The sequence below is a fragment of the Ambystoma mexicanum genome, chromosome 2p, assembly GCF_040938575.1.
Source record: "Ambystoma mexicanum isolate Mex_15411 chromosome 2p, UKY_AmexF1_1, whole genome shotgun sequence".
In the NCBI taxonomy this organism is placed as follows: domain Eukaryota; kingdom Metazoa; phylum Chordata; class Amphibia; order Caudata; family Ambystomatidae; genus Ambystoma; species Ambystoma mexicanum.
Window position 1 is genome coordinate 1,176,401,696 of NC_090923.1, and position 23,569 is coordinate 1,176,425,264.

Below are 23,569 nucleotides of genomic sequence, written 5' to 3' on the forward strand. Positions count from 1 at the left end.
CGTGAAACAATGCATGGATGGAAGGACTTTAAAACATGGGCCTAAAGGAAGTGAAGGACTAGAAAGAATGCCAGAATGCTTCCACAGGTGCCCTAGCCCCACCATTTTCTTTATCCAACTCTGTGCCCTTTGGTAAACAGAATAAAGCACCTAGAGAATGTTTAATCCCATTGGCCAACACAATGGTCACACTTACTATATAGGATACAACCTTACAGCTAGTTAAACCATGAGTACGTATTTTTGAAGAGAATACCATGCTAAATCAATCACACTTAGGGATTGGCAATTTTGAAATATTTAGAGATTGGCCATGGTAACTGGTTAAACACTATGAGAATAAAATAGTTGCCCAAGATCAAACACTATGGTTAAGTAGTAATGCTTGGATTTGAGCCCACTCTGTAATTTTGGTACTTGATCAATTACTGTCCAGTTCTTGTCAGACAGCAAGAAGATGTTATTAGTGAATGTTTAACATTCAAGAACTAAAATAATATCTTGTTTGGTAGCTTTGTATAGAAATCATATGATAAACATATGATAAACAAACATGACAATATTGTTCCAAAAATGTATTGTAAAACGTGCAAAGGAACCTGTTTGTAGCTTTATTTTCTCCATTATAAATTAGTCCTACAGTAACCTAATTGATGTGATCCTAAATAAATCTCATCTGGGTTTTACTATGCCATGTTAAAGATTTAAATATACTGAGCTAAAGAAACTGTGCAATAGGGTCACCTGCTTGCATTCATTATTTGACCTGAGTCATTAACAAAAAAATCTTAATTCACCACAAACCAACTGGCTACTTACTAATCTCCACCTTGATAAAGACCCTGTGAGGGTCGAAACATGTGTTGACTGAACACACAATGAATACACATTAGCACCATATGTTTCACTCATTCCTAATTTAGTGTGATTTACGATAATGCTTTGTGACCAGCGCAAGTTAGCACAGGCCTTTTGTGTTCTATGATTCCAAGACACCCTTGGGCAGTGCCTCTCCCGGCCACGCTACTCGCTGCAGGTCTTTCGAATCTATGTTACTTTCTGAGTTCCTAATTACCATGCATGGGTCGCCTGACTTCACTTGCGCCCTACCTTCTGTTCTATGCTTCTTATTGGGCCTGCACAGTTTTTTCTGCCCTTGTTTGGAGGGTCGAGCTCTAAACCAGCACCATACTGATATTATGCTACTGTTTATCAGTAGCAATTTTCTGGTGTACCTATGCTGGGCTGCATTATGAGTATGGCGGTGCGGTAAAAGAGTGGCAGCAATGAAATTACCACTATCTTTACCGGACTATCATATTATGAGGCTTGATTGATTTGTAGCATTAACCGGCCAGCAAGTGTGGAAGGCTTTCCCTCCACATTACCTCCAAAAATGTGAGGATTTATCACAGTCCCCGGTAAAGGTTCCAAACCCTCAATGGAGTCCTATGGGGGACTGCGTGAATTGAAACAACAACTGCCAACCCATAACTCATAACCTGACAGATTTGCCACTGATGTGACTGACAATACTGCAAATGAGTAGGGTGGTATTTACATGGGAACTACCATCATACTCGTAATGAGGCTGATTGCTTTGTAGTACAGAAGGTGTTACCATCACCAAAGGCTATGCAGTGAAATGTATCTACCTCAGAGAGAGGAGACCTCGTATTGTGATCTGGCATGTGAATACAGATCTCTGCAACAAGTAGTTAACACACTGAGCTATCTTCTGAACCATTGCGGCACTCAACATGCATTTCCATGTAGGTTATTGCACATGATCATTCTTTTCGGAAAATAAAGATATAAACACTTTTGCGTTATAATGGACACAAAAACTGTTTGTAAAATTGTGAACATGGAACGCATTACAGAACAATTCATCAGATCTTAAGTTGTGGTCAACAACAGTCAGGAAGTATGGCAGCCCACTATACAATATCATGAAGTGCCATTTAGGTTCTTTAGATAATGTAGACTGGCTTATTTGCATCAGGAAGCCAGGTGAGGGCCCTTCCCACACTGGGAGCCTGCTTCACCTGGAAATGTAGAGGGCATCCTTCCACTCCATACTCTTGCGGGGGATATGCCCCTCTCGCCCCACTGCTTCCTAGACCCCTGCCTTTGTGTTCCCTTACAGCTCTTCCTTTGTGCTTCAAGCATGGGTGCCAACTATTGACTTTCACTGCCGGGGCAGAACCACATTTTGATTTTCCCTATAGGGGCAGAAATTCCCACACCAAGCGGCAGTCGCCTAACCTGCTAAGCTGTGTTTTTGCGGCATTCTGCTTTAGGATTCCTGACTTCTATAGTGCCTGCAAACAGCGTTGGCCTGTTCCCACTCTCACCCCACCAGCCCCAAATCAATGCTGGGGTGAAGATAAGGCGGCCTTCCTACTTTGAAGTGAGCCGCACTTACTTACTTTGCAAGATCTTACCCAAGCCTGAGCCCAGCTGGAGAGGAGCCCGAAGCCCTGCAGTGCCCAGTGATTTAGAAGAGCATGGTACTTATTCTGATTTTTTTTATTATTTCTGTTTGCAGAATCTGTGTAGGGGCTAAATGAAACTCCTGCCCCCATTGTTGAAGGAGAACAGGGGGAACTGCCCCCTCTGCCCCCATGTGCCGGGTGCCTATGGTACTTCCCTCCTGCCGTGCTGTGCTCTTTTCTGCCTCACCCTTTGTGCCCCCATGACTTTCCTCCATCCGTGCTGTGTTTCTTTCTCTGAACTCCTTGCCTCGTCTTTGCTGTAATAAAGCCTACCTCGAACAGCCCTGTGCTCCCTCCCATCTCACTGTTGCAGAGCTCACAAGTTTCCCCGTTCCATGCGTGGGAAAGCAATCCAGTCTAGTTTTTTCTTGACCTTCTGGGATCTGTTGGCCTAAATTTACAATGGAAAAGACAAAACTATAAGACCCAGAATTGGTGTTCTCATGACTGCCATCCATGTGTCCTACGCTCTCCTACACCTTTGCCGGGGTTTCTTACTGTCTCCTCCTTGATGCTACCCTCCACCAGCCCTGGGCTTACCTCTAATAGACTCTTGGGGCCCCCATCACCATTCTGCAACCCTACAGTCTGCATACCTGTTTGCCCCGGGTGGAGAGCCCCGAGTCCCCACCGATGCGACCCTTGATGTTCAGTTCGCTCTCCCCATGCCGGCACAGGTAGATGGAGCGCGGCGTCACGTGGATGTTCATGAGGTAGTACACAGTGCGGCTCTGCACGTGGTCCTGCACGCAGTTCACCAGGTACCGGCTGCCCACATTGAAGATCTTAATGTAGGAGAGGCTACTGTAGATGAGAGAGGAGTGAAGCATACAGGACAATCAGGAAGAGTTTATTCAGGATAGAATTGCTTATGCATCGGTGTCAGTATGAGGGTGACGGGAGGGAAAGTGAGGGTAAGGGCCATCGAGGCGAGGTGTAACCACATTTACTAAATCAAAATATCTGTGCCCAGCATGTCGCTTTTAGAGTATGCTCCCTTCTTCTCTATCCCTTCCTCCAGACACCCTGACCCCATCCCCATGGCTCACAATCTGTGGGTGCTCTTGAGCAGTGATCTCAAACTACAACAGTTCATCATCTCCACCGCTGCGGCTGCTGGGTTTACCCTCCTGGAGATCCGTAAAACCTGCCCCAGCTCCGCTTCCACGCGGCTCAGACACTCATCTCCCTCCTTGTCCTTGATAGGCTGGGCCACTACTCCAGGATTCTCATGGGAGCACCCTCTCTACTACCTTTATCAAACTGACAAGATACTTCACTTTGTTACCGGGAGGATAGCTCAACGGCAACGCGCTCGCCTTGGAAGCAAGACGAAACGGAGCAACACAGGTTCCATCCCCGGGTCCGCACTTAGAACCCTCTAGGTATTAAGCGCGTTATAAATAACCTATCATATCATATCATACCCACACCCTCTTTGAGCTCCCTGTATCTTCGCCCATGTCTGCATTCCACTTCCTCGTGGGGTGGCTACCGTGCGCACTCTAAATCCAATAATGGGCCAGTTACCCATATCAACCTAGCTCTGAATTCTCAAACCCCTGCAACCTGAGGTCACAAAACCTCTACAACATCCTCTGTGCTGCCTGTCATTTTTTCACCATACCCCTTCCCGCTCCCCTCCATTGCAACTCCCTGCTGACCAAGTCATTACTCACTGTGTCAGGCTTCAAAACCGCCCTGAAATAGCACCACCTTTTCCTTTAAGAAGCACCCCAGATGTCTGCTGGTATCATCTCCCCAAGACCCCCATACTGCACGACCAAGCCTTCTTCTGAAGCTAGTTGATTTTATCGGTTCCCGGCCTGCTGTTTCTAACAGAACCTGGCTCCAGGATTCCGCTGGCCCTGGCCTTTCGGCTGCCAACCCTCTGATTACAAAATACTCCATTTTGATTCTCTCTCCCCCATTGGAGCAGATGTGGCTAGCACATCTTGTATTCCCCTCCATGTCACAAACGTACTTTCCCCCTCTTTGTCTTCTGCGGCCATGTTGGCAGTTCCATTACTTTCCCCTCCTTCTCTTTCCATTCCTTTTGCTTTGATCTACCGCCCGGATCTCCTTGACTCTTCTGTACAGACTCCTTCATGCAGTCTGTCTCTCAGCTTGCCCTTTCTTCTTCTCTCTACTTGTATGGCTGAACGTGCTGCACTTCCCAGTGTCCATTTGCTTTTTACCAACATGGCCGCCTACAATCTTGCTCAACTAGTGCCTGGCTCTACACATCAGGCTCTACATTCCCTGGACATTTTGCTCTCCACCCCAAACCTTTTTAGGGTCTCTTCTAACCCTTTTTAGGGTTTCTTCCCTGTTGCCTGGTCAGGTCATTTGTCTGTCCTCGTTACTATACACCCCCCCTACTACTCTTTGTTCCTGTCCAACTCTCTTCCAGATCTCGTTGAAAACTTAACAGTGACCACTTTCATCGTCTCCCCTCCAGGCCACCCCGCCATCTTCCTGTGTTGAGTGAGCTTTGGGACTTACTGCCTTTAACACCCTGCTCACTTTGGCTCTCTATTCACTTCATCCTTTAAAAACGCCCACACATGCCTGTAGATCGTCATGTTCTAAATAGTGTACCCCAGAACTTACTACATGGATAAAACCCTCTAAGACGGCTGAAGGTCTTTGGCGATGTGACTACTCTCTGGCTAGCAAAAAGATTTATCAGCGGAACATGAATGCTATAAAAATGTTATTTTTCTTGACAGACATTCCCTTTTCTCCACTTGCATCAGGCCCGCCCCTAAACCAAAGAAGAAGCTTTTCCTGTCCACCCTCCTGTCACTGTGTCTTCAAACACTCCTTCACTTCAGTTTTGCAAAAAGGTCAACACTTTTTTCACTCCCAGGATGAATCTATTAGGGCCACCATTGCTTGTGACTCTTCTTCGTCCTCTTCTCCTCCACCCATTTTGTTACTGTTCCTCTCCATTTGCCCACTTTTCCTCTGGCTACTCTCACCCCCCTCTTTCTTTTGATGATTGTGTCATCCATCTTTATGAAATTAAGTCGGCTCTACTCTTAACCCCCGCCTGATTCGATTCGTGAAATCCTGCTCCTTGATTATCTGCGGCGTTGCGTTCAATCTTGAACAATTCTCTCTCTTTGTGATTGGTTCCCCTCTCTCTTAAAGAGGCGATCATCACCCCCTTCTCAAAAAAGGCCCATGCTCCCATTAACTACCATTTCATCTCTTTGCTCCCTGCCCCTGCAAAAATCCTTGAAGCTGCTGTTACTTCCCAACTCCAGACTTTCATTGAAAGGTCCATGTTCTCCACTCCTTCCAAGACGTTTTTTTTTTTACCATGGTTGAGGACAGAGTCCATCTTCCTTAGCATACTCAATGAGTTCTACATGGCTGCGGATATAGGTAGTGTGGTAGGTCTAGTGATGCATGACCTGTCGGTGGCCTTCAACACTGTTGATCACTGCGTACTCTTTGCTTGCTTGCACACATTTGGTATAGCTGGTGCTGCATTTGGTTGAAACGCCTCTTTCCTAACTGGCTGTTATCAATCTTTTTCCTGCTCACCTCTTTGCATTCAGGCCACGGCACCTCTTTCTTGTGGCTGTAATGCCCTAATTGTAGAGTGGCTAAAATGCCCAATCAGGCTCTTTCTAACCCCAACTTTCTCTCACTTGTGGTGCACCCCAATGCTCCTCTCTCTTCGCCTATCCTTTTTGATCTTTATGTTCCGACCTTAGCTTCTCGGATCGCCACTTGGTTATTTTTCCTGTACCTATGTCAATGACACCCAGCTGCTCATCTATCTTGATGGAGAGCTGGGTGCCACTGTATCTAGGTTTCAGACCTCCCTCTGTGCTATCGCATTGTGGATGTCTAACCGCTCATCTACATCTCAAGTGTAAAGATATTATCTGTGTGTCCCCTCAATCCTTTGGGGCTTATGTTTTTGGTCTCCATTTTAAGGAATATGTTCCCCTTCTGTTTTCACAGTTAGAAATCTAGGTTTTCAGATTTGATAAACTCCCCCTTTTTTACTCCCGGAATCACCAAGGTTCCATCCTCTTACCATCTCTGTCTTGTGTGCCAGATTTTCCCTCCACACCCCCTCTCTTTATCTGACTCAGCTGCTTCTGCACTTATCCAGTTGTGACTCAATTATACCAACCCCCCCAATCTCTGGCTTCCTGCATACAAACTCAAAAACCTACAGGTTATTCCAAATTCCGGTGCTTATCTCATCTTTGGTCTCCGTCACTCCACTTACAATTCACACAACCTCACCAACCTCCTCTGGCTTCCTACTTTCTTTCAAACCCTTTGTATTTTCTATTGCTCCCTCTCTCCATTGCCTGACCCCGCTTTCTTACATCTAATCTCAAACGTTACTCCACCGCACAGTGTCTTCGCTCTGCTAATTCATGCCTTTTCCCAATCACCAGGCATTGCTTTCCTTGAAACACTTTTGTGTAGGTGCGTCATTAAATACCATATCATCCTGAAAGTGTGTGCTCTGGTATTATCCCTTCCATCTGGAACTCCCTCCCTATCTCGATCGGGTAGTCCCCCTCACTTCTGATCTTCTACCACAAACTTAAAATGTAGCTCTTTGATTTCAGCTTTCTCTGACTAAATTTGTCACCTGCTTCCTTGGGATCTAGGGCCATGAAGCCAGTTATGGCTCTACAAATTAGACATAAATAGAAAGCACCCAATCTTGGGAATTCTCTCTTAGCCCTACATGTCTACGTACAGAATTTGTTGCTGAAGCTCTTTTCTCAATCATACACATGTTGACTTGTACTTAAGCTGAGATGCAGTTTAGTGGTTAAATTCAGATGTTGTTTAGTGACTAAATTGAGAAGTGATCCAGCGGGCACATGGAGATGTTATCAAGCACAACCTTGGGATGCGGTTAAACTGCAGTATACTGTATGCTGTTGAAGTTCATATGAAACTTTGTTGAATGCTCATGTGGACATGTTGTCTAACAATTAAGGTGACTTGTCAGTTGGAAGTTTGTATTCAAATGTAGCCTAGTCTGTTGTCTAAGTGATTGTTGCTCGTTGTGTGTTGGTGTCCAAAATATGCACCACTCCCCTTTCAATCTATTTGAAGCTCTGCATCTTCAATCTCCCCCATATCTCGCTCAGGTTTGGTTGCATGTTTTTATCGATTTCAATTTCATATGTTATGTATGATTTTTAAATCCATTCAAGCCCTGGCGCCATTGTATCTCTCTCTGAACCTATTTCACTTTCTTCCTTTCCGCCAGCTCCGATCTTTGTATCTGCACGCGCGTCCTCCAGGTGCTTTATCTCGCTTTCGATCTAAGCTATGGAATGCTCATCCATTGGATCTACATAGTTGCTCTTCATCGATAACTTTAGAAAGCAGTTAAATGAATATTTGCTTCTTGCTGCATTTCGATCAGTATTTGGAAGTATCGAGGTTTTTTGTGTCATTTTCTTTTCATGTGCGCTGAGCCACTGTTTGCTCACTGCGTTTGTACCATGCTTCAAAATCAACCTTACAGCGCTTTGGATGGTATGCAGTGAAGTTACCGAATTCAAAATAACGAAAAACATTTTTAACGAAACGTTTTTAACGAAAGAATACCGATTTATTTTTAAATTTATATATGGGGTAGGATAAGGGGTTTAAACGTTGGGGAAGAGGGTGGAGTGTGATTAGAAAGTAAGGGAAATGAGGGTTTTGGTGGGGGGACCCCCCACATTTTTTACTAAATAAAAAAGAAATATTTTTTGTTAAAAACGTTTCGTTAAAAAAATTAATTCGTTAATATCACATGGAACCCATTGGATAAGAGCACTGTAAAAATAAAATACAAAACAAGACGATGCAGGTTACCTGTCCAGCTCATCGTCCAGTGGCACGTAGTAGGTTTGATAGCACTCGATCCTCTTGATAAAGTCCTCCACCACTTCCTCGCGATCGCAGTCCTTGTAGTCAGGGCTAGAGAGCTTGACTTGCTGGCGGGAAAAGACGAGGAAAGCTACGGTGAAGGAAGGGGATGGATCAAGCATGGCTCCGCTCGGTGAAGAGCCTGGCAATGATGAGGGGCTCAGGCGTACCAAATTCTGACCATAAATTATACTAAGTCCCCAGAAGCGATCCAAAGAACAGTGCCCACTCTATGAGGAAATTCACTCGCACGGGCCTTTTAGCACCAAAGGCACTCCGTTTAGGAGGTGCCAGCCTGTCTGGTCATCGGGATAAATAGGGCAATACCGATTGCTGGTCGCTATAGGATAAGAGCCCGGCCTGCCTTTTAAAGCCTCTTGCTGTATGAGGGGCGCAGTGAGACTGATATCACAACTTGATGGGGAGGGGTCATCCAATGGGAGCTCACCATAATGTTCTCAGCGATGATCTCAGGATCGTCACATATGGATTCGATGAAAAAGACCTGCGAGTAGGGAAAAAAGGTTTCATGAGAGCTTTCACACCCTTGTTCAAATAGTATTGTCCACAACTGAGAGATGGGACCCACCCGAGGCTCTAACAATGCATCTTAATCCTCACCCTAAATACCCCTGCTATTCCAGTACTGGGACCCCCAAGCCCCTTCATCAAGGAACCTCGATCATGTTGTTCTGTGTGCTAGCCCAGAGCTGAGATCATACACAGTACTTGAGTCTTGTCTGCATTGCACCCTTTCATCCAGAACTGGAATCCATACACTTCCCCATGAATGCCCCTGTAGTGTGACCTTGAGGATCACCTGCTGTTCAAAGTCTTGTGTCCCGCACACCCCCGGGCCGGGTATCCCAATTCAGTCTTGCGGTACCCCCCGCTATTGCACAACTAGGATCATTCTGAATTTGGCCACTTCACCTCAGCTGTTGCCTGCTGCAATCTTCCCCAACCCCCATGCTATACCTGCTGCAGGGGCAACCACACACCGCTTCACCTAGGCACAAGATGTCTGGCCTTCAGCATTGACATGGGCACAAGGAATTTAATCATTCACTTCACTCTACCTTGTAGCCACGCTCCTTCGCAAACTGGAGCAGCAGGGCTCTCCGCTCTCTTGTGGTGTTGGTGGCATCAAAGACCTGCAGGACCAATGTTCAACAGTTTATTTCAAGTTCTCCAGCAACCTTAGCACCCTCCTGTACCCACCCTATGCCCTCCTATGTTAACCTGAATTGGGCCTTGCCTCTACACATGGGAAGCTTCCCTAGCAGACCCTGAAAGTGAACATTAAGTTAAGACTCACCGAAGACAGATCTCCATTTCCTATCAGAACCAAGAAATACCTAACTGCATACGTGGCATACCGTAGCAATTCCTGCCTCCGGCATGCAACAAGAATGTATCCTGAGCCAGGGAGGTCCACTGGGTGTCACTACCAGTCTCCACCTAAGCAATGGCTGCACTCAACACGAAGCAAGAATGCAGCCGGATCCAGGGAGGGCAAGGCAGTCAATTGGATGTGACTACCAGTCCGCACACAAGCAATGCTTGCACCCAGCACGATGCAATAATGCAGCCTGGTCCAAGACGGGCAAGGCAGTCCACTGGGCGTGACTACCAGCCTCCACGTAAACAACGCCTGCACCCAACACGATGCAATAATGCATCCTGGTCCAAGAAGGGCAAGGCAGTCAACGGGGTGTGATGGCCAGTATCTTTCTAAGCAAGGCTTGCACCAAATACGATGCCAGAATGCAACCTGACCCACGGAGGGCAAGGCAGTCCACTGGGCGTGAATACCAGTCTCCACGTAAGCAATGCCTGCACCCAACAAGATGCAAGAATGCAGCTTGCGCCAAGGAGGTTAAGTTAGACCACTAGATGTGACTTCTAGTCTCCAACTAAGCAATGCTTGCACCAAATACGATGCTAGAATGCAGCCTGACCCAGGGAGGGCAAGGCAGTGAACTGTGTGTCATTGCCAGTCTCCAAGTACAACCTTTCTTTTCTAGATCAGTGCTTGAAACAATGTTCTGAGGCACCTGTGCAGCCCCCCCCAGTGCTCAGAGATGAGTGCCAGGGGGCAGGGTCGTGCTTTACAACCCTTTGTAATAATTCAGTACGTTTCTATGGAGTGCCTGGACCTGCACAGGTGGAGGGCAGGAACTTATTTTCACTTGAGACTCACGCCAACCCTATACAGTACAGAGAGAGAGAGAGAGTGGGGGCAACAGGCTCCAAGAGTTGAATGCCCACGCATGGGCGTCCCCGGCTATGAGACAGAAGCTTAAGATTACTTTTTGGAAGGTATTTCCCTTCTTACTGCTTCCCCTGAGACCCCCGTCAGAGGGACATGCCCCTTAAAATAAGTGTAAGTGTTTCATGGTGTTTGCTGGTTCCCGAGCACCAGCCAATCAGCGAAACTGGCTTGGTCAAGTGTGTTTTTCTTTAAGGACATTTTACTGTATGCAGGCCCCCCAAAAGCCCTCCTTAATAACCTCCCACCTTTATTATTCTCCTAACCCACCCCCCCACATACTTTTGCGAAAAAATGCGGCAAATAAATATTCAACCAATTCACCCTAGAAATCTCCTGCGGCCAAACCGCCTGTTACCACTCCTGCGCTGTGTTGTTTTATTTGACGCCCACAAGTTTAGGAGCTACAACAGGGCACTTTTGCCCAGCTAGCCGCTGGGCTGTAAATACTTGCAATTACAAAGTGCCTCCAGCTGCCAGAGATGTTGTAACTGTGAGGTGCTCCTTAATTCCCTTGATGCTGGAGTTCAGTGCAGACAAGTCACTTTGGTCTTAAACTGAGATTTACCCACGACCCAAAATAAGAAGTATTCCCACTGCACAATTGATGCCACATATTGTGCCCCCGAATGGCCCTTAATTAGCAAAACCAGAGTAAGGTGTTAAATCTGTGCAGTGATATACAATCTCACTACACAAACCTGCCTGTGGGCATGTCAAAATACGCCACATACTTCCCTAAATCAACCTTTTTCTAGGGCACATATCATGTTAAATTGCCATGGAAAGAGGGGTAAGGAAGGCTATTTCTAGGGTGTGGACTTGATCCTTTCTCTTTTCCAAGCCTGACGCAGTGTCCAGACAGCGCAGGGGACTGCCACATGCACAGGGGAGCCTCAGCATTTCAATCCTTTGTTTGCAACCTGGGCAATGAAATGTTAACGAGCTGTGCTCACAGCGACATGGCCGTCTTCTTCGGAGAGGTAGGTCTCCACGTCCCTCATGGCTGCAAGGGCGCACTGCCTGCAAAGCAAAACGCAAGGCTGGTCATGTCACGCTGTCCAGGCACCTCTCGTATCACAAACCTAGCACAATAACAGCTTGACACCATCTCTGCAGAGCAACATAAGGTGTGTGTGAGAGAAAAAGAGAGAGTGTGTGTGTGCGCGCGTGTGCGATCATGCACCATAACACTATCGATGTAGAGTTTTCCCCTATGCATGGCTAGAGCCTTTCATTACTAAGGTTAGACAGTCAGTGATGTGTACAGTGTGAGGAGGTAGCAATGAGAGTCGGACACAAGGTTGTCATTTTATACCTTAAGACTTTTATTGAATGAAAAATGGGTTTGGAAAATGCCTCTCTGACCCTATTCTAAAGAGGAGTTTCCCTACCTAAAAACTAAAAAATAATGATCTATGTCAGGATGTCAATAACTGAAAAGCCGTCCTTGTGTCCAAAAGGTCCTAGCCTGACCCTCACACTATAAACAAAACAAAGAAGAGTGCAAGGAAATATCTTCAACCTGATATTGGTAAATAAAGTGCTCACAACTGAAAATAAGAATAGTTCCAAATAAATGTTCTTCAAGGTCAAGGTGAAGGACCATAGATCCAGAGGGATCCCTGGATTCTTAAGTAGGATGGCAATTGTCTCTTTTACGAACAGTTCCTTTGTGTCTCTCCTTGATTGACAAGGTTCCTGTTTAGGCAACACGTTCTGTAACATTCTTTCTTTAACTTAAGTTTCTCCTCTCCACTGTTATATCTGGTAGCTTTGCGAATTTCTTGGTACATGCCCCTGCCAGGACTTCTTATGCATTTTAGTTCCATGGTATCTTTCCTTTGCCAGGACTTCTTATGTATTTCACAGTTCCTCTCTATCACCAAAATGGCATGCTTTGTTCTTGATTAGGTATATATTTTTGCGCTAATGTTCGCTCAAACTTTGCCCCACACTTACATCTCATGTAGCTCACTGGGGTTTGAATCTGTACTTTCACTTTTTGGCATTCAAACAAACTTCTTATTAGAGTTTGATTCTGTACTTTGCCTTTTCTGCATTCAAACAAACTTCTTGTAGTCTGAGCAATGGTTTGACATTCATATTGTCGCTAGCGCGGGTGTTGGAAAGCCCCAGGGTCCCACTGGTTTCGGGTACACTCACCGGTTCTCTCCAGCGTCTCTGATTCGGTTTGCGCTTATTCAGTTAAGCTCTTTCATTCACTTCCCATTCTAGAGTGCGCAGATGTCCTTCCAGCTTCATTTGCGACTCTGCGGTCACATGCCTGCTCCCCTTCAGGTCCTGGTCTTGAGAACGCTGCCCCTTCGAGCTGCCGAGCACCCAGGAACACTCTTGCCATTCCCAGCGTCTCCACAGCACTTCCTGCTCGCACACTGTGTTTCTCCTTCAATCCCACTGGTCTTCTCCGCTCCGCCACTCCGGTACGTGTTTCTCGTGCTGCCAAGCCTCTGCATACCAACTGACGTCTTCTCCTGCACTGCTTCCTTCAGTACTGCGGTTGCCATCTTTAAATGTCCCACGCACAGGTAATTTGGAAAGACAACTAGATTGCATGCTGTGCTTCGAGCTCTTGGTGCCTTGTACAAACTCCTTCATCCTCCTCGTCTCAGTACTTGGGTGATTCTGGGAGTTGGAGTCCATGGGTTTCATTGGACACATGGGCCCTCATTACAAGCCTGATGGTCCCAAAATAAGGGTGCCGGTAGCAGCGTACCAGTACCCTTTCCAGACAGCCAGACTACAAGTATGCATGCATGGGCCGTTGCTCCTTGCAGGTCTGACCTGCTGGGGGGCACCGGCCCCGGCAGGCATGGTTTTCACGCAAACCATGAAAATGGGGTCGATATGTACGAGGAGGCGCAGGAGCTCCCCCTCGGACATACAGACATGCAGTGCCCCAGCCAGCATTTCCAATGAGCTATGCAATGCTGGCGAAGCAAAACGCCCCACCACTCGCATAGCTCAGTGAGCATGTGCGGCTGGGGAACTAAACTGAACTGGCAAAGGGAAACCATGTTTCCCTTTGACATTTCAGCCAGCCCAGGAGCACTCCATCAGCTGGATAAAGCAGCTGAGGGAGTACTCACTTTTTCACTGGGCTGACTCCTTAGCTCCTCCATAATGGGTGAGGGGCCAATGGGTAGGCATCCTCTCGCCATTATGGATGAGCTGCCAGGCTCTGACGGGCCTATAGGGCAATGCCTGTACCAAAAATGTAAAATGCTAGTGTGGGCCAGTCAAAATGGGCCACCATTTTGGCCCATGTGGACCAGTTTGATGAGTTACTTTACTATGCACTTAGTAATTTTGACCATTGTTGCTGAATATATCACAATTTACTTACATTTTAACACAAAGCACCCCCTTGGTTACTATTGAAACAGTGGTCCTCATTACAACCCTAACCCTGGCGGTAGCTGTGCCGGTAAAACCGGCACGGCTGACACAGGAGTTGCATCCGGGTCTGGCACCCGCGAATGGGCAATTACCGGGTCATGCCGAGTTAGGCGGACCTGATAATTGCCCTTTCGCGGGTGCCGGTCCTGGTAGATCCCCATTCCCATTTGTGCCCGATAGGGCTCAAATGGGAATGGGGGAGCTCGGATGCACCAGCTCCATTAATAACGGTGCCGTGCATCCGACGAACTGTGCTCGCGGGTGCTGCACGGCCTGCCAGGTCACACCTGGTGGGCTGTCAGGTACCCACAAGCACAACTCTTACTATGGCGGTACGGTAGCAACGGTGCCGGTAGCTTACCGGCACCGTTGTTACCGTACCGCCATAGTTGTAATGAGGCCCAGTCTGTGACTAAAGGAATGAATAGCCATTCACAACTGCGGGCCACTTTTTCATTGTTGCCTGAGACAGTTGCTGAGCTCTCAGTGCCCCCCCCAGGGCCCTCCCAGGGATGCACCCACGGACCCATGGGGGGCCGCGCCCCACAGTTTGAATACCACTGTACTATAGGGTCTTGCCAGGACACAATGCCCAGGTGCATAGCGTTGTCTCCTTCCATCCTAAGGGCTTCCTTTTCTGGAAGCTCCCAGCTCACACAATGATTAATAAGCTCTGTGTCGGAGATTTCGGCTGCCAATCAGAAAATTACTGACTGTCAAACCACACCAACCTCAGAGCATTGGCCGTTTCCGACAGTAATTCCAGGCAAGGAAACGGATATCTACTGAACTGCTGTGGCATTTCAACTTAAGCTCTCTGCCATTTCTCATCAAGTAATATGGTACAATGGTAAAGTGTCCGGCCTGCAAACCTGGTGACTGCGGATTGTGTCCCGGGGGCAGCGTAAATTCATAACAGACAGCCACGTGTACCCTCAACTTGAGCCCTGAAGACGTCCCTATCGGGTGTTAGTAGGACTAGGATCAGTCTTTTTCTCTTTCTCACTTCAGGTGTTTTCCCTAAGTCGCCACCTATCTGACTCCCTAGGGAACTTCTAACTCTCCCTTGCCTATATCCCGCTTATTATTCTCAGGGAGTAATGAGCTGTGCCTTCATTTGCCCTGTGTCACACTCGCTGTGTGCATACACTCTCATACCTGTCCTTGTTCCCTTCTTAATCCCAGTCCGTTACTGACCCACCAGTCTCTCACTCTGCCTTTCCACCTCAACCCTTCGATCTTACTTCCCTCCCCACCCCTTACTGTTCCTCGCGTGTCAAGCTCTATGTTACCCTATGCTAATAGCTACTTCTGTACTCCCTACTCCCACTCACTGCCCCCCTCCCATGTTCTAGACTCCCAGGGATATTGTGCCCTGCTCACCTCTCTCTCTAGCCCCTGGTCGAACCCTCAGGGACACCCATGGATATGGTGCCCTGCTCACCCGTCTATTACTGATTACCGCTCTACTACTTATTTCCTTCACCTGCTAGTCCTGCTGCCTCACTCTGAACTACTACTACCCCCCTACCACTATTGCTATTCCACTCTCACGCTACCCCTTCTACTCTGGCTCTTCAATTAACAATAACCTCTGCACTCCAAATGCTCTCCCTTCTCTGGTCTCTTGGGCGTCCTCCATAACCTCCTGTCCTCACACAACTAACCCACACTTGCACATTCACACACACCTCCTTATATCCCCCACCCCCTCCCAGGAGTGGATACCCACCATGTCATATCCTTTACCTATTACCTAGCTCTTGGGATGTGATAGGGGAGGCCCAGGGAAGGCTTAAAAGGGACAGTAAGCCCCGCCCCCTTTCTGCTGCATTTCTCCAAGACCATCTGTTCTCCTCAAGCTCCTCTAGCGGTCTTCCCCGCTTACAGAAATTCCATGGTGGTTTAGTGGGGCCCTGATTTATAGGGCCTCTCCCCTTTAGGAACAATCCCTGGTGCGCTAGTGGGCCAAGTTCATGTTGCTCTTGCAGCGACCGGTGTTGGTCTGTCCGCCCGTCCCCCCTTCGCAAGGTGGCTGAGTTACGTCTCTTGCTAGCCGGTGTGGTGGGAGTTGCTGTACCCCCTGGTTCATGGCAACCCTTCTCCACGTTCTCCGAGGAGAAGCTGCCAGTGTTCAGCCACTCACAGTACCCCCCTACGTTATCTAACAGATGTCTATTTCCTGCGGTGTCTCTTCCCGCTGCTGCTGATGTCTTCCTCTGCTGTGGAGGCATCAATGCAGGTAAGAAGTGGTCGGGAGGGGGCCTGCTGACACTCTGGCATCCTGTTTGGCTTGGGGTGGACTCCCCGCTATCCTGACAGGGCCTGTTCACCAAAATGAAATAAGAGACCACAGTGAACGAATAGGAGGAAAGTGATACTATTTTCCAGAATCCAAATGAAGACATGGAGAAGTGTAAAGAGTAGCCTCAGCGAGGCCAATGAAGAAGCTGGAAGACCAAGCAGATGGCATTGCATACACTGAAGCCTGGTAAGATTCAACTCAGTTACAGATCAGAGCATTATGGGATTTGAGAGAAAGTGTGGGGCCAAGGTATAGCCAAGAATATTGGTAGTAGAACCCAATGTGGGGGACATAGCCAACAATTACAATTCTGTGAATTGGTATTGGAAGTGTGAAGAGAAAACCCTGGATTTGTTGGAAGTTTGCAGACATTTAATACTACAGAGACCGACCCTCAAATAATCAATGTCTGCTGCTAATGTGACAAAACAATATACGTTTGTGTCATTGACATACTGGTGAACTGAGATGCCCAAGCCCACAAAGTCGCTGCCCACCAGTCCATATATGATGTGGCGCCTGGGGAGGGCACCAGATTCCACTGGCAAGGGCCTGGCCTAGAAGAGTTCTATCTATTTCAGCCTAGCCCCTATCCAGCAGCATAAAGGTGAAAACCGCAACACCTCTCACTGTGCTACCTATTGATTATGTTTGGACCATACAGCCCTAGCATTGCATTGCTGTAACCTGAAAAGCATGCTACACCCCTCGCTAAAGGTAAACGGCTCCCCAACTATGTGCCAATCATTAGCCTCCTGGGCCCAGATGGGAAAGGCACTGCTATCTCTATGCAAAACATATTCCACCTAGGCAAAGATGAGAAGCCAGTAACCACCCGGCATGCGCAAAGCATTGGCCATCCCAGACAAAAACCTTGAATTGCTGGAAACAACTTTCGAGCTCCAGAAGTGAAAGGCTCTTTCAGCCTATACAGACCTTTGAACAATCCTGCTCTAGAGATAAAAGGCCCTCCAACCACATGCAAGCCATGGACCATTCTCCCCCCCAGACCTGTTGCGATTAATCCAATCGAGTCCTCACAGATTCCCCAGCGGCGACCTACCACCATGTGGCCAGGGGATGGCAGATGCTACCTGTCCCGGGCCCTGGGAGCGGCTCTATGAGGAGGATCACATGGGAGAACACAACTAGCGGGGAGATGTCATGGCTTCATTGGACGAGACGCAGTATCTCCTCCTTTCCCATGAGGAAGACCCTCTATCTCTTTGGTCCAACCCCCACCGATGACCTAAACACACAAAGCTCCAAAACAACACTTTTTGCTTCCGAAATATCTTTATTTAAAATCGTTAAGAAGAAATGTTTAATCAATATGGCCTTCATTACGAGTTTGGCGGTAACCCACCACCTGATATCTAGGTGCCACCGGGACATTACAAGTCCTAAAGGACTCCACGGGAATGGGGACATGGAAGCAGGGCATTTCAGCACCCACATGCAAGCCAATGCAGAAGGTATGTTTATGTTCATTTTTTATATTTAAACATGTGTATGGATGATTGTATGCTTATGTTCTGAGTGAGTGTATGGTGATGGATGCTCGTGTGAATGATAGAGTGATTGCTGTATAAATGTGCAGTGCCTTGTATACACACATAATCATGTTGATTGTGTTAGGCCCAGTGGGGCCCAGGGGACAGGGATGGTATCTTTTTACTGGACATCTATCATAGATGTCCAGTAAAACATGTCATGCCTGCCCCCTGGGCCCCCCAGCACCAATTGCAAACTGTTTGGCTATTTACCAATTTTTTTGTTAAAAGTATGCTCAACAATGCAACATTTTAACCCATTATTTAAAAATAATTCACAGGGGTTAACCCCTCCGAACCCTCCTTTATTGGTTCGAGCTCCCTCACTATGCTTGGTCGCTATGAAATTTTGAGGGAAATAGTTATGCCCCTCCACTTAAAAAATCACCAGCCGCCACTGACCCTCAGACTGTGTTGGGAACGGGATGGGGGGAACCCAGGGACTATGGTGGGAGCACAATGGGCGGAACCATGGGATAGTGGTGGGAGCAGAGTGCGGAGAGCCCAGGGTGTGTGATGGGGTGGGGAGAGACCAGGGACTGGGTAGGAGTGGGATGAGGGAGCCCAGCGACTGTGATGGGAGCAGGTGATGGCGCGCAATACATACTGTCCATTTGGCATTTCTGGGGGGTCCCGGCCAGCCCAAATTTTGCTCAGGGGGGACCTGGCCAAAAAAGTTTGAAGACCACTGCTAGTAGCTTTAAACAGCTCTGCAAAAAATGCACCTACTCAGGACAAGCAACTGCACGCTCGATCAGCTATCCCACCTTCCTCGCCCAAAGAGAACGTCAATATTTCTTGGGCTCCCTCTTGGCCACCCTTATTTACCTGCGCTCCGAAAATCTGAAATGCTACACACATATTAGGGGCAGCGACTCTATCAGCCCTACACTTTCTTTTATCTTTGCTCGTAAAACTATATGAGAATATCAATTCCAGTTTAAAAGATGCTCATTCACAATAATGCTAAACTGGCATTCATTGAGTGTTTTCTTACTGACAAGAGAGGCCCCCGGAAAGAGGTATCTCCTGATTTGTTAAATGAGGAGGGTGGCCCCCATGCCTATCCAAAGCCAAAGTTAATCCTCACAGTCATTCCTCCTGTGCAATTTGTATGGTTATGCCAAGGCAATTGAATGAAATTTGCATACTTCACCTTGATATACTAATTTATGGTGACATCAGATCCTATTCCTTATGTTAATGGTTCCCCCTCCTTTTTCTTTAGAACTTGACCACGGGACGTCTGGGTTAGGGAGGTGGGAACCAAGACCAGGACACACCCTTGGACTTTCTTTAATAGTCAGTGTGATTCTTTGTGACGGGACTACCTGTCACACAATTTAACATTGTTTGCATGATTTTTTAGGGCTCGTCTTAATACAGCCTACCCGTTTGGCTGAAAAACTGTGTATTAGTGAGGTTTCCCAATCAACTTCTTCCTTGTGGCTGTAATCCCCCAATTATAAATTAGCTAAAATGCCCAACTGGTCTTTTCTTCTGGAACTGGCATTTTTTTAAATTCTTGCTCTGTTTTGCTCCTTTTTCTTCCAGATCATTTTGTATTTTTTGTTGTGCCCTTCGTATGTAGATCTAAAAATTGGTCTTTCTTGGTCACATTTGTCATGTTGCTGCTGTCTTCTTAGTTATTTTCTGTTATCTTGAAATCATTTTGGATCAACATGTTATTGTGATTTCTGATGATATCGCTGCATTGGCACTGTTGATTGTGTTAGTGGAATTGTTAACCTTTAATATTTATATGTTATGTGTCAAAGACCCCTGCCTCGTTCTGGGGACTTCCAGTGGGGTGATTAAGGGGGCCCGATGCCTCCCAAAGCTGTCAGATGATGGGCCCGGGGTGGTATGGGGAATATCCCCTTGTCACTGTCACTTAGTCACTGTCTCTGAACAGGGAACTGTGACATGGCACCAACTGTGGGCAGGGTCTCTTTAAGTGGTGCAGCTCCAACACCTGGGAAGCGAAGATCATATGAGATCTGGGAAATCCCCAACCCCAAAGAATGGTGTGTTTGCTTCTCCTGAACTGGTGACTCTTAAGCTACTGTCCTTTTAATGGAATCGGGGGTTGGTGGTCCGACAGTGCCGGCATGCTCGGCTCTCCTCGATCCGGGTGTAGGCATACTATCCAGGAGGAGAAATCAGGGACTTGGGCTGGGATGGGTAACTCGCCGAACACCCATCCACCCATATATCCATCCATTTTACAAGAAGGCCTTCAACATCAAATAGTTAGCACCAGATATTCTCAGGGTTCCACCTAAGGGGCAGAGTTAGAGCATGATGACCAGATAGGGGCCCCCCTAAGAGGCAGGACTAGCCATCCCCCCAAGTCCTACATCAGAACTTGGAGCCATACTCAGGGTGGAGCTCATCAGTCAATCTCTACACCAGCTGCCTGGAGACACAGCTGTTTTCCTTTTTTTTTTATTATTTTTTTTTTTATTTGAAACTTCAGACTTGATTGCCTCAGTGCTCACACTGTGGCATCAGACTTTTGTTACAACATAAAGAGTTTTGTTAGTTTCCTCACTAAACATACAGTTCAGTATTTTCAATGACACTTCAGCATCTTGTCTAAAAGAAAACAAGAAAGAAACAAGGAAGACAACCAGTTTTCGATCAATGATCATAAAAAGCCTCCAGCTCTAAAGAGTCTATAAAATCTACCACAGCGCAGCTTAATTTCACTGAACTGCCAGCCATTGCATATGACCACCAGTCCCAAGATTCAAAGTTCACTGGACTGAAGCTTCCCAAGTGCAGAGTTCGTTTTTGTATGATCTGAGTACATTTTGTAAGTAAATGTTCCAAAGATTCAATTTCTTTCAGGCAGAAGCGACACTTATTGTCATTTACTTCTTTTGAATGATGAAGCCACATCATCGCCTTGGTTTTTATTGAATTTAGGCGAATACGTAGAAATTGCTCACGATGATGTCGGGAAGGACAATTTGTTAGGTAGCGACATGGTACTCCTAATTTATGTGCTCCCAACCCGGAGTCTAAAGTCGTTGGCATCCTTAGACGTTCGTCATTATTTTGAATCCAACATGAAAGTTCAATTTTTTTTTTCACGGCTTGTGGTCTCGTTACCAAAGCTTCTACTGTTAAATCGGCTTGTTTTAGGATCTGTTCCATACATAATTTCCACTCTTCCAGGAGAATTGATTTTCCTGTGCCTGGTCTGGAGGAGAAAACTTGATAAACTGGTGGAATTGGCGTCGAGATCATTTTCCGCAGAGCCATCAAGGATTTCCACATGACACATGCATGAAGAGAATTCAAAGAAAGTTCATATCTTAACTGCTTCATTGAGATATACGCCGGTATCTTCAGAACTCGCCGCCAAAAAAAGCCTTCTAATTTATTCCAAAAGGTGATGTCAATGTTCCATCCCGCTTCAGACCCAAAAGTTATTGCTGGAACTACTTTTTGGGTATAAAATGTCAGTACGGGGGTTAAGGTAAATTTTCCGTATGTTTTATACAACAACTGAGCTTGAATACTGAACTGAATCATTCGATTTGTCATGTCATTTTTCCAATGCTGTTCACACAATGAATTGTTAAATGAGATTCCCAGATATCTTATTGAGTCTACCACTTCCAGATGTTTATCATCAATTTTCCATCTAAATTGATTTTTATTTTTGGTATTTGTCCTACCAATGATGATTATCTTGGTTTTTTCAGTGTTTAATACCAAATCATTTTTATTTAGATAGTCATGTAGATTTGTTATTTTCCTTTGTAAACCTATCGGGGTCTTGTCTAAGAGAACCACGTCATCAGCGCAAATGATGCATCCGATTTCTGCATTATTTAAGATAGGCGGAAAACATCTTAAATTTTTACGATGTGCTGGAATATCAGCAATAAACAGTTTGAATAACTCGGCAGCCAATGGGCAGCCTTGTTTCACGCCCATATTTGTAGATATCTGATTAGATAAGGTGCCTTGGTTATTCAACCTTATGCTGATGACGGTATTTGAATATAACGCTCTTATAGGTTCAATTAAGTTACTGGGACATTTCCAATTTTCCAATTTTTGCCACAATTTTAATCGATTGATGCTATCAAAAGCCCCCCCATAGATCAATGAAAGCTACATACAATCGTGATTTAGTTCTTAAACTTTCAACTTTCAAAATAGTCATTAATAGGAGATTCACCTCGACACCAACTCCTTTGGTAAAACCTGTTTGCCGTATGTCCGGAATTTGTTTCATAACAGACCATTGTACCAGCTTCTGGCGTAAAAATGAAGCAAATATTTTCCCAATAGTATCTGACAGGGCAATCGGGCGATAGTTAGTTGGATCTGCCCGATTTCCCTTTTTATAGATGGGACTATTATTGCTTCGCGCCAAGAGACCGGAATCGTCATTGTTTCTGACAATCGTAGGAACAATAATTCCATGAACATTGCCCATTCATCTTCATGTTTTTTCAACGTTACATAGTTATTAAATCTGGACCAGCGGCATGTGAATTTTTTAGGGTCCGTATTACTGCTTTTATATCTTCAGCTGAGATTTGCATATCCCATGATGACAAATTATGTTCAGCAGATCTTATTTCTTCATGCTGTGAATTTCTGAAGATTTTAGTAAAATGAAGTTCCCATTGTAACGCATCGATCCCATTTGACAAATCAGAGTGATGTTTTGAGTTTCCTGTGTTCAGGATTGCCCAGATTTCTCGAGAATTTTTCTGGACTAACTGTTTCATTAATAGCTCTGCTTTGTCTTGCTCAATATCATTTTTTGGGATTTTAGCCAATTCCAATACAATTGTCGACACTTTTTTATTGCAATTTTGATGGATTCTATTGCAAAACGTGATTTTTTCAATTTCCTCACGTCACGTCGCATGGCCTTTTTTGCTAGCGTCAATAATGTTGATGACAAATGTTTATGTGTTTGTCCCATAACCAGATTAGAGACTCTTTCAATGACGAAATCCGAAAGCAAGGGAACATAATCAACCGACATTGTTTTGTCATAGAGAAGCTTCTGATTTAGTTTTTGTATTTTGGAACCATTTATGCTAAGGCGATTTCCGCCAGCATTCACAGAAAGTGGTATATCATGAATTCTTGTTTCATTTGTCCATTCCACTGGACAGGCCAACCGCAACAAGTTATGGTCACTATTTGACATAGGAGATATTAACAGTGACAAATCCTTTTCAAATAGATTTTGGGAGACCCAGAAAAAGTCAATGATCGATTGTGCATTATGATCCGACCACGTTTGCTTTGGCGGTTGATCACCTGGCACATGACCATTTACCATTTTACAGTTGCGATTTCCTAATACGTGGCTCCAACAGTGCGCTCGACTACTTACTTCATTTTTTGGTGATAGTTTAAACAACTGATTAACTTGGTCGTATTTGAACCACGTACAATTTAAATCTCCAGCGCAAATTATTGAGACGTTCTTATAATTCAATATTGCTTTGTCAATAAGATGTTTTATTGAATCCAGAAACGATTTTGTGCTGATTTTTTTCGGGTTCCAATATCCAATTAGTATAAGCAGGTGCTTCCTTATATTCATATTTTTGTAAGGCTCCTT

At 45.9% G+C, this 23,569-nt stretch overlaps 1 protein-coding gene across 4 annotated transcripts in view; it reads right to left on the minus strand.

Annotated features, from left to right (window-relative positions):
- Window positions 1-23,569, minus strand: part of PFKFB1 (6-phosphofructo-2-kinase/fructose-2,6-biphosphatase 1) — a 302,863-nt gene that overhangs the window by 90,584 nt on the left and 188,710 nt on the right. For all 4 annotated transcript variants that reach the window (XM_069645334.1, XM_069645332.1, XM_069645331.1 and 1 more), the window contains exons 4-8: window positions 11,640-11,706; window positions 9,491-9,565; window positions 8,860-8,916; window positions 8,358-8,479; window positions 3,095-3,302 (exon numbers count right to left, since the gene is read on the minus strand). In XM_069645334.1, the coding sequence (XP_069501435.1) occupies window positions 3,095-3,302; window positions 8,358-8,479; window positions 8,860-8,916; window positions 9,491-9,565; window positions 11,640-11,706 (529 nt within the window). The remainder of the gene's footprint in view (window positions 1-3,094; window positions 3,303-8,357; window positions 8,480-8,859; window positions 8,917-9,490; window positions 9,566-11,639; window positions 11,707-23,569) is intronic.